This window comes from Pediculus humanus, genomic scaffold (assembly GCF_000006295.1).
Source record: "Pediculus humanus corporis 1103172108302 genomic scaffold, whole genome shotgun sequence".
NCBI classification, from domain to species: domain Eukaryota; kingdom Metazoa; phylum Arthropoda; class Insecta; order Psocodea; family Pediculidae; genus Pediculus; species Pediculus humanus.
In genome coordinates, this window is record NW_002987871.1 from 300,406 (window position 1) to 315,931 (window position 15,526).

The window sequence follows — 15,526 nt, forward strand, 5'->3', positions numbered from 1 at the left end:
TATAGAAAGAAAGAAAAACAAGTTGTCATTAACAAACATAACATAAAATAAATTGAATACTTAAATTAGAAAAAAAGTAATAGTAATAATAATAATAATTAATTAAAACTCACACATTTTTCCAAGAGACTTGACAAAAAAAACGAAATTTTTCAAGCATTTTTCTTTTTGTCGTAATCCTGTTTTTAATTTAAAACGAATTAAAATAAACATTTGACACATTTATAAATAAAAATTAACATAAATAATTAATTAATTAATTCATTTGATTTTTATAAATAATTATTAATAACTTTTTTCATATTTTTCAAACGAATAAAAAAAAAACACCTGTTTGATACGCGACGCCATTTTGAAAACGCGCACAAAAACAGAGCCGCCTATCGGATAATATTGAAACTAATTTTTTTTAATTTAACGGTTTTTTTTTTAAAAATTGAATTCCGCGCGGAATACGTTATGCCGAAGTTTTTTTTTTTTTTTATAAGAATTTTCTTTTATTAAAAATTTATTATTATTATTATTATTATTAACAATATTGTAATAATGAACGAATCATCTATTATTTATCGAGTATATTTATTTTTTTTTATTACATATACATATTGCTTAAAAAAATATTTAATTTAAAAAAAAAAAAGTTTTCAAGTAAGTTTTTAAGGCCCCTCTTTATCGTTTTTTTTTCGTTTTTTTTTTTTTTTTTTGGTAAATTTAAACAATTATGTAGTAATAAAGGCACAATATCATCATCTCTCTCTCTCTCTCTCTCTCACACTCATTCATTTGGGGTACGAGAATTATTTTTTTCCTACCAACTTTGTAAAAAAAAAAAAAAAAAAAAAAAAAAAATGTTTGTTTATCGCATTCACAACAACAAGAAGAAGAAAAATTAAAAAAAAAAAAAAAATTAAAAACGAACGCGAAACTATCATGTCTCCATATTTCTTATTAATTATTATGTAAAATATATTTTATTATTCCGGAAAAAAAAGACCAAGACTAAGTTGAATTTATATTCATGTTTGAACTTTCAAATGCTGGATTTATACCGTTCGAGTGACCATTTTTCGTTTTTTCAGGTTTCACGTAATGACTCGTACCTTCCAAATTGAGACTTTCTTGTCTCGAACTCGATCTTATTATGCATGTTAAACTTAATATGAAAAGAATGGCTCCGATAACGAATAATGTATAACTTATGGCCGATTTTGCCATCGGTGGAGCTTTCGTCGCAAGACTCAATAAATCCGTCACTTCTTTTGGCAATTCGTCGATACCCTATAAAATATAATTAAAAATTATCAAACCGGAAACCGTAAAGATTCATTTCCGGTGAGAGAGAAAGAGATAAAACTCACATCTTCGAACCACATTATTGGGAAAACAATATCTGGAAACGTGGCGACTTGTTTAATGTCTACAACTTGACTTACGGCCAAATTGATTTGAATTCTAGCTCTCGCTCTTAATGCCACGCCCATAACCTAAAAATCATAAAAAACCGTTAAAAATAATTTAAATCTAGCAGAAGACATTTTATTTACGGGATAGGGATACTCACCGGTTGAACGTCTATGTATAATTGATGTTTTTCCGGTTCTGGTGGACTTATACCTTCGACGGCTTCTCTCAATTTTGGATCCGCCATGTAAAAATGTGGGAAAGACACGAGAATGGGAGAATCTGTGAGGGGGGAGGTGGGAGGGGAGGGGAGAAAAAAACAATCATTTTCCGTTACAAAATTTAAAAAAAAAAAAAAAAAAAAAAAAATATTTTGAATAATGAGTCTTACCGTATTGACAAAGGGAAACGTTAAATAAACCGTGAGGAGCGCATGGTGGTCCCGCAGGACAATAACAATCATTTTCTGGATTTTTTTCTCTGGATGCAAATGCATCAGGCGGTGGAGTGAATCTGTATCCTGGAACTCCTCCGCTCGTTTCAACTTCTTTTTCGAATCTGAAAAAAAAAAATCCCAATCGTTTTAAAATCACAAACGGATTTTGGACTGCGAAACGTGTCACCACCACCACCACACATTTGACCTTGTTTTCTAGTGACACGAATAAATGATTTGTGTATACATTGAATTATGCAATATAAAATTATAACTACCGCTACTCCGCACCCACTTTTTCAAAAAATTGTAAAAGTGAAAATTCCCTCATGCCCTCGAGAGCATTAAGGTACGAAAATATTAATTATAAATATATCCGATAGGTGTCAGTTTTTCATTTATTTTTATCTTCTGCTACTTATTTTTGGTCGAGTAACTGTTTACTTATTGAGATTTCCTTCATCTTCTTTGTTGTTGATTGACTCAACAGTTTTTTCTTTTTTTTTTCGGATTGAATGAAGGGGGATGATGTCAAAAACTTACATTAATGGTAGCAAACGACACAAATCCTTTTCGTAAACGTGTAAAGTCGTGTTCATGGTTATGTGAGGCGGAAACAGAGAACCGTCGGAACCGTTCAATCGATTACACGCTTCCGTTTTCCAATGTGGCAAATGAGTAAAACCGTTAAATCTTTCTATCAAATTCAGTCTTGTTATATCTCCGGCACCGCTGAAAACGGTTATTATGTCTTTCGCAGTTCCATTTTTCTATAAAATAAAAAAATTATGAGTTTCTGTCGTACGTTCGATTTAATCCACGTAAATTATCAATAGCACACTTACGCCATACATTAAACCGAATTCTTCGTAGGGTAATTTTTGTTCTTTCGGAACAACGTCTTTGGCAAGCTTTAACAAGGGATCCTCGTATCCCCAAAGCAATTGTCCAACGGATACTTCAACAAACGGTTTGATTTTAAGTATGTCCATAATTGATGCCATTGCCAACCGCAAAAATCTCGCCGCGTGTTTACTCTGAGATGTTGCGCTCTGTAAGTGATACACAAAATAAAAATTTAAATCGGTTGTTGAACTTCTTCTTCTTCTTCTCACTTCCAACCTTTGCAATCAAAAACAAACATAAAACATAATATTGTTTTCAAGGTGAACAAGAAGGAAGGAAGGAAGGTTTCATTTGAAGTATTATTAAATCAAAATCCGCCATTTTTTTTTTTTTTTTCAAATAAAATTTTTACACTTACGAGCATGGGAATATTTGGTATAACGACCATGTCATCTTCCGAACCGACAGAATTTTCCGGATCGAATATAAAAACTTTTTTCAATTGGTAACTTATCGTACCGTTAGAATTAAATTTAACGTTAACTTTTTCCCACGTTTGCCTGAAACAAAAAAAAAATGAAGATAAAAATCAATCATTTTTATTTTATTTTCGTCGAGAGTTCTACTTTTTTCACGCTGCTCTCGCGACATTTGCCAAAAAAAATCTTCCACTCATTTGGCAACAACGAGGAAATCTATTGACACGTTAACTTTCACCCTAGTAGGTGTGTGCCTTATTCCAATTACCTATTTATAAATACTTTTCGAATAGAAAATTAATTAAAAAAAAACCATAATTTCAACCAAAAAATAACGTGTCAATAAAATATATGAATTCTTCTTCTTCTTCTTCTTCTTCTTCCACGAAAATTTTAAAAGTTGGCAAATTAAAAAAAAAAAAAAAAAGTGAAAATAACGAATAAAATTGATTAATTACATCAACTTTCATCGAATTAATTTTAAACTTGTCGCAAAAATACAAAAATCAATACAGCTGACACGAATCATCTGCTGACACGTTTTTTTTTTTTTTAAATTAATCGATTTCATACGTTAAATAAATAAATAGAAAAAAAATTTATTTTATTAAAGAGGTATATATAACTAAATACGTAAAGTGAAAGCGTTTTTTTCTTTTTTTTTTTTTTTGTTATTGTAATTACATAACTATCTGGACAAACTTCTTGTTATTAAAATACTGGAAAATAAAAAATGAAAACAAACGAACGAACATCATGACTGACGGTTTTTTTTTTTTTACTCATAAAACTGTAAAAGGAGAAAGAGAGATAGAGAGAGAGAGAGAGAGAGAGAGAGAGAGAGAGAGAGAGAGAGAGAGAGAGAGAGAGAGAGAGAGAGAATTAATTTCAAAATGGATAAAATAAATTGAGACTTTGATTGAACGTAATAAAACGTTACTTATAATTACTCGAAAAAACCATAGAGTAAAAAAACATAAAAAACGAGGACGAATAAAAAACAAATTATTTTAAACGATTTTAAATCCGTTAATGGTTTATTATTATTATTATTATTATTATTTTTATTAAATAAAATCAGATCAGCGGCGAGCGAGATTTTCATAGAGAAAACGATCGATTAACAACTCGAATAAATTGTAAATAATTTTATTTTTACAAGGCGGTGGTATTTATATGCTATGACATTTTCCGTAACGTTTTTTCTTTTTTATTACAAAAACTACGAAATTTAAAAAAAAAAAAAAAAAATTTCGTAATTCTTTTTTTTTAAAGTTTGACGAGAAAAAAAAAAAAAAACGTGAAGCAAGAAAATAATAAAAAAAAACTTTTTGGATTTTTCTTAACGAGAGAGAAAACTAGAGAGGGAGAGAGAGAGAGAGAAATGGCGGGAAAAAAAAATTATTACTATTTTTCAATCAATCAATTACCCCCCGGTGATTTTCGTTTTCGTTTTTTTTTTTTTCTGTTTTCCAAAATATGAATATTAATATTTTAAATGAAAATGGCAGCCGCCCTTTTTTTTTTTTTTTTAATCGAATAAAATTAATTATTTAAATTTTTTAATTATTTATCCTTACGTAACAATAATGAAAAATTTTCATTTTTTTTTTTTTTTATTACGATACACAAGGGGCAATAAACAATAAAACAATCACGCAACAATCTATTCGAACAAACGGGAATAATAATAATAATAATAATAAAAAGAAAAGAAAAGGAAGAAGATGTCATGTGAAAAAAAAAAAAAAAAATGGCGCCATAATGAAATTCACGACGGGATTTTAAAATCCAGGGAAGGTCATTAACGTTCTTTTTAAAAAAAAAAAAAAAAAAATCCTCACTTTCACTTTTTTTCAATTTCAAAAGGTTTTTTTTTTTTATATTATTCGACTGAAATAACTCAAATGAGAGAGAGAGAGAGAGAGAGAGAGAGTAAGAGAAAAAGAAAGAGAGAAAGAGAGAAAGACAGAGAGAGAAAGAGAGAAAGAGAAAGGAAAACTTTGAAAACTTTTTCACCTGATCCATAGATTTGAAAAATTTGATTTTAATGTATTATTTCCTACCCCTTTCCCCTCGCCCACTTTTCCTCTTGCCCCCCTTTTCCCTCGCCCACTTTCCCTCTTGCCCACCTTTCCCCCTAGTTCCGCCCCCAGTTCCCTCCTCCGAGTCACTTGTTTCGACACAAAGTTTTTTTTTTTTTTTAAATTCGTCACAAGATTTTTATTTTTAAATTTCCTCTCTCTCTCTCTCTCTCTCTCTCTCTCTCTCTCTCTCTCCCTTCAACACAATTACGAAAAAATTAATTATTTGATTATACCTGATACAGTTTTGCTATCGGTCAGGTTTTTGCTTCCATCAATAAGATTATTAAGTAACAAATGCGCACGCGCGAATTAATTGATAATTTCATTACGTAATTTCTTATCAACAAAAAAAAAAATTAAGCAACGCAATGTCCTCTCCATCAATTAAAAAGCTCTCCCCCCCCTCTCTCTCTCTCTCTCTCTCTCTTTCTATCAATCTTGGAAAAAAATGATTCACGCCATAAAAAATTTTTCAAAAGGTTTCGAAAACTAGCTGTACCTGATTTCCTAAAAAGGGTGAAAATGCGTTTATTAATATGTAGGTTAATTTATGGCGTTATTTTAATATCATTATTATTATTATTATTATTTAATAATATTAAAGATTAAACGCCGTTATTAGTAAATCTTTTGGTTACGAATATCGATTTATTATCGCTTTTTATTATTAATAAAAATAATAATAATAATGATTCGTCATATAAAACGTATGATTACGTAATTTTGCCATCGGAAAATTTTTCTTGGCAAAATAAATTTTTTTCTTGTTCGAGTAAAGGGTAAAAACAACACGACGACAACAACAACAACAACCACAACGTCTTCCGATCAAAAGCAATTAAGAAGAGAAAAAAAAACACACAATCAACATCATCATCATCATTATCATAACCGTCGCCATTGTTGATTACGTAAGTTTTTCCAGTATTTACGTTATTCAACGTCCGCGTTTAAAAAACGAAAAAAGGCGCGCAAACAACAACTTCGTTACTCAAATCGCGAATTAACCGTTAAAAAAAAAAGTCGTGGAATTAGACAGGGTGTTAGGCTCGATTGCCCGCGGTTTTCAATACGAAAATTATTAATTTTAATTGTTTAATATCAACGGTCGACTAATTTTTCGCCATTTTATTTTTTTGCTACCGTTTAGTTAATTTCTACCATTATTATTATTATTATTATTATTAATTCGATCGCGGTTGGAAACGAAATATAAATAAATAAACGTCATTTATTTCGCAGGAAAAAAGCAATTTTTGCATTTTATTTACGTCTTTATATAAATAAATAAAAAATTTTCCAGTTTGAAATCCAGTCTGGAATATTCCAGGAGTGAAAAATCCTTGACTTTCGACCGTTGTGATTTTATTGTATATTAAAAGAATACAATTTACGAATCGTTTTGACAAACGTAAAAATATCGTCTCGACGCCATTTTAACCGTCAGGATTTATTATTATTACCCCCCCCACCTCCCCAAACGGTTTATAACAATGTTATTTATTACGTAATAAGTATCGATCGCGTGACTTTTCCGTCTCGAAATTTAACGATACCCTCAATTAAAAAAAAAAAAGAAAATTAATTAATCTGTTGGAATTAATAAAAATGGCCGCGAGTTTTTTTTTTAAACATTCACCATCGTCTTCCTGTCAAAAAAAAAAAAAAAGTGACCGACGACCTTAACTTAAAATATTAGAGAGGAAAACTTTCGTTTTAAAAATAGGCGACATGTTTTACATAACGAGTTAAAATTTTTACTTTAAAAAAATCAAAATTTTGGGGGGGGGGGAATCGTTGAAAAATTTTCATCCTTTTTCCATCATTAAAAAAAAATGAAAAGAAAAACGAGGTGAACGGCGTTAACGTGACCGAATGCCATCGGCAAAAAAAATTTTTACGTAACGAATTTCGCGATGACAACCAGGTTGCGTCCAAGTGAGGAAACAACAACAACAAACAACAAACGGCTCAACAATGATTGTTCGGACATCACGTTTGTTATTACATCATCATTCTTTCTTTCGAGTCTTATTATTATTATTATTATTATGAGCGTTTATGACATTGGAATAAAATCCATCGAGGTGTTACGTAATTCCTCTATGACCTCTCGGCCATTTTTCACGAACCTAAATAGTTTTTAAGGTTAAAGATGATTCCACCATTTTTTTCGTTTAAATAATTAGGTTTTCAAGTATTAATCCTCGTAAACGAAATAATAAATAAATGGATAAGATCCAAAATCGTACCTAATCCGTCGTACATTGACGAAAAAATATAAGGTACGTGAGAGAGAGAGAGAGAGAGAGAGAGAGACGTCAAAAGTATACCTGAATAAAGTAATATGTTCGTAAAAAAAATGACTGGAAATTTAACTTTTGGACTTTAAATAATTGTAATCATCATTATTATTATTAATGTTTCAAACGATTAATTACGCTCAGGTTGGATTTGCAAATAATAATAATAATAATAATAATAATAATAATAATAATAATACACGGGTACGCGGGTAATTGATTAATTCAAACATTTATCGAACAAAGAAAGTTAATTTCGTCATTTTTTCTTTTTTTTTTTAATATAATTTTTATGGGTATCAATTAGTAGGTAGCAAGCAGGTATCATAATAAAAATGGAGGACTAATATACTGAGACGTATTCTTTCGTTTCGTATCATTTCGACATTCACGCATTTCGTACCTTAAAATACATGAAACTATCTTCGACTCGGGTACCACGACAAGTATCATTCGATAACGTTATCGAGAGGGCGGTGAAAAAACGGGCAATTCATAACCAAAAATGGCGAGTTTTAAATTCTATTACGAAACTTAATAAGGATAAAAAGTTTTTTCGTTTCGATCGTGGAAGCAGACAACGACAAGCAAAAAGAAAAAACCGACGTATCAATTTCGAATCGAGTTCTTCTTCTTCTTCTCCTTCCACTTTCATCGTAAATAATAAAAGCAAGCAAGCATCCAAATAATAATAATAATAATAATAAACTTACAAATACGTAAAAGGTCCCAATTCGTCCAACATTGGTTTCTCTCCATTGTTTAAAAATGCATCCGCGTTCGTTACATTGTAAATGTAAACTTTTATCATTGGATTAACCGGTGGAAGTTTCCACCATTTAAACGTCACGGATCCATTTCTTAATGCTATTTCCTGAAATTAAAAACATGTGAAATCGTTAATTATTATTATTATTATTATCATTTCCCCTACCCTCCCTTTCCCTCCCCTCTTCCCCTCTTTCTCCCCGATAAAAATATACACGCGAAAATGGAATGATCAATCGATAATTAAAACGTTTAATAATATCGTATTTAATTTTATTTTTAAAAAGAATTTTCTTCGATAATAATAATAATAATAATAATTCGTACTTTGTGACGGTTGTTGTTTGTTGTTTGTTGTTGTTGAAATAATTCAAGTGAAAGCTGATTTACAGTTTTTTTTTTTTTTTTTTATATACGATATAAAATTTCTCTTCTTTAAGTGCATTCCATTTAACGTAATTGCATTTTTTTTATAAAAATAATTGCTAAACCTTAAAATTATTACGTTGATACGGTTGATACCTGACGACGACGAATCACCTGACTGAGTGATATGACTCTTTTTTCTTATCATTATCATTATCATCATCATCATTATTTTATATATATATTAAATTATCTTTCGTTACTCGTATGAGAATTTCATACGTTTTACTTTTCATTCGTCAAGGATGAATCGATACCTTCTTTTTAAAATATCCTTTCGTACCTTTTAAGAAGGTAAATCGTCCCCTCCCCCCCCGCCTTGCGTGTAAAAAATTCAATTCGAAGGTCGACACGAAATGAAAAAAGCAAACAAACAAACAAACAAATTATTCCAAATTTTCTTTCCAACGTTCCCGATGTTTAATTAAACGATTTCACTAAATGGACTCTAGCATGTGTGTCAAGGTTTCCTTCCCCCCCCCCCAACGTCCCTCTTAACAAACAGAAATTTTTCACACTCGTAATTAATTTTTAATTTTATTTTCAGGGGTTGAACGACAAACAAACAAACAACAAACAAATTTGACTACTATACCATTATAATTCCCAATTAATTTTTTTTCGTGGACGCCATCTTAATTATCATGTAAAAAAAAAAATAATTAAAAGTGCCCCGCCTAATAACAACCGATTGTTCGATTGTTTTTTTCGTTATCGTCCAACAAACAACAAACTTAATTTGTTTCTAAAGGCGCGGCTCCGCCATATTTATTAATCCAACAATTTTTTTTTTTTAAATAAGAAAACAAACGAAAAATCTGTTTGTAGTCGTAACGTAATAATTAACAATATATAAATTTGTTTTGTTTGTTTCGTTTGTTGTTTGTTTGTTTATTAATGACTTTTTGTATTTTGTATTCAAATAAAATATTATTATTTTAAAGGTCGTTAATCAAAAATAATAAACGAATTTTCATTTTGGAAGAGAGAGAGAGAGAGAGAGAGAGAGAGAGAAAAGACAAACAAACAAGGACGAATGTTTTCATGTTGTAAAAAAAAAAAAAAAATCGATAATAACAAATTTTCTACGATTCGATTCGATTCGATTCGATATTTATTATTATTATTATTATTATATTCATCGTTACGATATCGTGTCGTCACTATTATTATTATTATTATTATTATTATTATTAATTTTAATTACGTAAAGAATTTTTTTTTTTTTTTTTTTTTTACGCCCAACGTGAGTATGGAGACATTTTTTTTTTATTAACTTTCGAATTACGAGATTATTTTAAATAAAATTACCGATGACGTCACTAAGAAAAATTTAACAATAATGATAATGATAATAATGATAATAATAATGATAATATCTTGTAATTAAAATGATCTTAACTGATTGAAAAAGAAAAACCAAATCGGATTCAATTAAATGTTGAAATTTAGGGGGAAAAAAAAAAAATTAAATTTAGATATCGATTGCGCGGTAAAATTTAAATTTAAATTTCTAAAAACAGTGTTACCAACACAACGAAATCAACTCGTCATTTTAACTATTAAGATTTAAATCGAAATAGTAGAACGTGAAATTTTTAAGAAAGAAGCAAACTAGAATATTTTTTAATGAAATCTTTCATTTAAAAAACGCGAACCGAGTTTAAAGTTCAAAATTATTATTATTATATCTTTTTTTAAATTATCCGTTTACCCGCATATACTAAAATAAAATTTCAAATAATAATAATAATAATAATAATAATAATAATATTAATAATAATAATAATAATAATAATAATAATAAATGGCACATTATTTTTTTTTAAAAGAAAATTTCAAATTTCCACCGCCATCGTCGCCACCGTCGTGCATTTATTTATTTATTTAATAAATAACGAAAATTTTAACGTTACCCGTACCTGAATAGTAATAATAATAATAATAATAACCTAAAACGGTTTACTCTAGTATTTTAAATATATTTAAAAAAAATTTTTTTTTTTTACGACACGACACGACATTTATAAATTTTTCAACCGAGATCGTTCGTAACTTTTGGCACTGCCAACATGAATATAATAAAATTACCCAATTTTAAACTGTGTCAAATTTATTATTATTATTATTATTATTTATATACACAAAAGTCGTGGCAGTAATAATTGTTTAAATAAATATTCAACCGTTTTTTCTCCATTTTCAAACCGCACAAAAATAATTATTTAAACAAAAAGTTTTTATTCGATTCGATCAGACCTGAATTTCGTCTCTGTCGTTTTTATTATTATTATTATTATTTAGTTATTAATAAATAAAAATTATAAATTTTTTTTTTTTTTTATGATGAAATCTCAACGAGTAGTGAGATTTTTTTTTTTTTTTTTAAAATGTCCCAGCCTCCGTACCTTAAACTTTAACCCCGCAAATAAATAAAAAAAGCCAATAAAAAAAGTTTTTTTTTTTTCGTTATAATCTTTTGCGTAAATATTACACCTTTTCTCTCTCTCTCTCTCTTTCTCACTCTCCAGCGAAAGAGTGAGTACCTGATTCAGGTATTAAACTCGCTGTTTTCGCGGAAAAAAAAAAAAAAATTAATAAACAAACATTTTTAGTATTCTCCAACACTTAATGAGCCGAACAAATATACGCGTGTGATGACGCATTCGAAGGAAGAAAAAATAATAATAATGATAATAATAATAATGATAATGATAATGATAATAATGATGATAAACTCACCTTATCCAATATTAAATTAAATAAAGATCCGAAGAATATGACTATTAAAACTCCGATGAGAAGAAGGCACAGTGAAACTAATAAGACGAACCCTGAAAATAAAATAAATAAAAAAATTTTAATTTTTTTTTTTTAAATATCGATCCGATAGATCGATCGATCTATCGAAAAATTATCGATCGATATTATCCGAGTTAGAAAAATAATAATAATAATATATTTTTCAAGGGTTTTTCATTCAAATGGCAAGAAATCACTTTCTTTTTACTTTCAAAAAAAAAAAAAAAATATTAAGGAATTATTAAGGATATTAAGGAATATCAGTAAGCGCTCGATCAATCCGATCTAAAAAAAAAAAAAAACGTGGCAGTAGAACAGTAATTTTAATTGACGTGTAAACAACGATGCTCCCAAATATTTTTCTATCGAATTCGAACGCACAGAAAAATTTTATTCTTCGAAAAAAAAATAAAATAAAAATTTCTAATGAATTTAAACGTGTAGACGAATTTGACGTGGCACTAGGAAGAAGTCGATAATCGAAATATTATCGAACCAGAAATTTAATTAATAATCTATTTTTTTTTTTATTAAAATGACGTAACATCCTCTTGTATTATTATTATTATTGTTTTTTAAAATGATTTTGATACGCGAACGATGAGATAAAAAACAAATTTTGTGTTTTTAAAACTTTTAAATTTAACCCGCTTTCTCTATAAGTTTATTCTGGTGCCCCGGCGGTCGGCGATGGCTTTATTTTAATAATAATGATAATAGAAAATAAAACGCGAACAAATTTTGAATTTACCGTTTTACAACGTTTGTAATGTAATTTACTAAATATTTTCCATTTCTTTCACACACTCACTCACTCTCTCTCTCTCTCTCTTTCTCTCTTTCTCTCTTTCTCTCTCTCTTTCTCTCTCTCTCTCTCTCTCTCTTTCTCTTTCCCTCTCTTTCTCTTTCTCTCTCTTTTTCAAAACCGAAAGAAAAGATAATCAGGCATATTTTTTAACGACACGAATTCATTGAACTGTACAAAATTAAATTGAATAAAAAAAAAGCCAGTTTTACGCTCAATGAATATTAAAAACGAATATTTTTTTTATAAATAACGCGAAACGAGAATTTTTTTAATAGTAATAAAAAAATTACCTCAACGAGTATCTTAAACTTGCTTCTAACGAAAAAGAAAATGGCGGATATCAATATTCGAACCCAACCAAAAACCAATTTGAATAATATCACGTTGGTAATCCTGAATGAAAATATTATCATTTGCAATCGTCAATGCAATCGATATAAAAAAAAAAAAATGGCGGAAAACTTTTGCGGAAAAATCATTCGAACAGAGTGACATTGACGACGTTTTTCCCTTTAATAAAATTTTCACCTGACGGACGCCATTTAAAAAAAAAAAAAAATCTATATCGACTCTACGATTTTTTTTTTATTTTTAATTTTTCAATGTTGGCAACTTTATGACGTCAAAAAAAAAATTAATTTTTATACGTTTTAATTAGTATCCCTAAAGGTTAGGGAATAGAAAAAAAAATTTTTTAATTAGATCCAATTTTAAATGATGATAATAATAATAATGATTTCAGGTTTATCGAATCCCTCTATTACGTCACGAATTTTCTTAGAAATATGAGTAAACTTCCGGGCAATGCCTCGATACTCGAATTATTAATACGAGTTTTCCATATTCTTTGTAATGCCTGCCGTGATTAATGTAATTAAAATTAAATGGTTCGACTTTATAAATAATAATAATGATAGTACCTTATTAAAAAAAAAAAAAAGAAAAAATGTCCGTGGTACACCTATATACACGATCCTTCTTTCAAGGTACACGAGTATCTTTGAATAAATATTTTAAACAAGGGAAATGATAGGTCGCCTCAGTGCAAATACGATACCTGACAATTCAAGGGTGCAATTAATATCCAAGAAGAAGCAAAAGTTTTGCAAGTTCGTCAACGTCAAAATTTTCTTACACGAAATAAAAGCGAGAGAGAGAGAGAGAGAGAAGAAAGAACCACGTACCTGTCGCAACACTGACAAAAAAAATAATAATAATAAAACCTGTAATAAATTTTTTTTTAGGTTTGCATGAGTCGAAAATAAAAAAAAATACATTTTTAAGGGCGTAACAAAATTTTGATTCGTTAACATATCCAATTAAAATTTTTTAAAATTCCAAATTTTATAAATTTGGTAATAAATTTATTTATTTTTTGAAATGTTGGCAACATTTTTTTTTAAACGGAATATCCGGTAACGACGACGACGTGGCATTGTTTGTAAATAAAATAAAAATAAAATTTACAAAAATTTCCTTTCAGGCATTTTATAATTGGTTAACTCATTTGTTAAAAAAAAAAAAAAATTTTATTCGTCACCGTCTGGGTCGCCTTAATCGTCGGTTTAACCCCCCCCCCCCCATTTCCCCAGAAAATTAAAATTAAAATTAAAAAAAAATTCAAAATTTAAACTCGCACAAAAAATATTTAACGGTCGTTTTTCGTCACGAATGTCAATTTTTTTTTTCCCCCCTCGATTCTAACCGTTAAATAATTAAGGTTAAAAAAAAAAAAATGGCGGCGGAAACCTTTGGTCTAGGTTCATTTTCACGTCAAAGTTCTCAAAGAGTGAAATTTTTTTTTATGACTGCCCCCCCCTCCACTGTCACATTTGACATTGATTTACTTTTCCGATAAGAAAATATCCTCATATCCTAGATAGATTTCTATCATACCTACTACGAGACAATTATTCGCACTACTTTTTACACTTACGCCATTTTTTTTTTTTTTTCGATAAGATAAACCTTGTAAACGAATCCCTCGCCTACCTGGAATACCTTTTTCAACTTATTTGTTATGACTATCGATTTGATATCGTCGTCGCGAATGGGCGTGAATTTTAAACGCGTGACTTATTACCGGGAGAAAATTCCGCGAAAATTTCGAACTGGGACGAACCTGATTTACTTACTAAACCCTCGTCATCGTACCTCGAAAGCCTTTTTTTCCATCATCACATCAATCACATCACATTTACGAGTAATTAATTAATTTTTAAAAATACTAATAATAATAATTATTATTATTTTATTCTTGGAAAATCCTTCCCTCCCCCCCCTCTCTCTCTCTTTCTCACTCTATCACCTTTACACGCAATTACGTTAAGACATCATAATAATTTAAATTTTAAATTTACGCGCGCAAAGTCGGTAGCGAAAAATTAAAAATCATAGAGTGTGTAAACATCGAAAGCGGAAGTAAAAAACTCGTAACGATTTTTACCCCCCCCCCAACGATTTATTTTTTTTTTCTTCTTAAACTAATATCGTCAATATCATTATTATTATGTTTGATTAACAAAAATTAACTAATAATAATAATAATAATAATAATAATAATAATAATAATAATAATAATAAATAATACTAAACAAAACGAGCGTTGTAACGTTTTTTTTTTTTTTTTAAAGCAATAATAATAATATTTATTTTTCCCATTTGCAAAATTTCCCTTGACACTTCAACTTTCTCACCGCCTTGTCGATTACAACAACAAAACAATTCGTACGCCTTACGAAATTATCATAGAGTAATTAAAAAAAAAAAAAAAAAAAAGAAAACATCGTGACACACAAATCTTTAGAAAAATAAATATATATAATATACTTACACCACTTTCTTAAAAAAGAACTGTAAAATTTTGAAAATTTTCCTTTGTTCCCTTGCATTTTCCTTTTTTTTAATCAAAATGTCAATGGAAAAAACTAATTATTTACGTTATTAAAATTATAAAAAAAAAAAAAAACACTTTTTATTAATTAATTAACTCGTAATACTTTTTTATGGCATAATTAATTTAGTTTTTTAGTTTTTTAACGCGTACACTTTTATAATAAAAAAAACTAACAATCGAATTAGTTTTTCAATTTGTTATTAGAGGTCTGGAATAAATAGAAATATTATTATTATTATTATTATTATAAAAAATTCTAATTCGAAACAACCTA

The 15,526-nt window shown here is 28.7% G+C and overlaps 1 protein-coding gene across 1 annotated transcript; it reads right to left on the reverse strand.

Moving 5' to 3' along the window:
• Window positions 1–999: 999 nt before the first annotated feature.
• Phum_PHUM569610 (scavenger receptor class B member, putative) lies at window positions 1,000–15,247 on the reverse strand (the record flags this gene model as incomplete). Its single annotated transcript, XM_002432052.1, has 10 exons — window positions 1,000–1,278; window positions 1,359–1,484; window positions 1,562–1,683; window positions 1,793–1,959; window positions 2,381–2,607; window positions 2,683–2,889; window positions 3,102–3,243; window positions 8,266–8,426; window positions 11,489–11,580; window positions 15,190–15,247. 10 exons carry the CDS (start codon window positions 15,245–15,247, stop codon window positions 1,000–1,002), a joined length of 1,581 nt encoding a protein of 526 aa, XP_002432097.1.
• Between the last annotated feature and the right edge of the window lie 279 nt (window positions 15,248–15,526).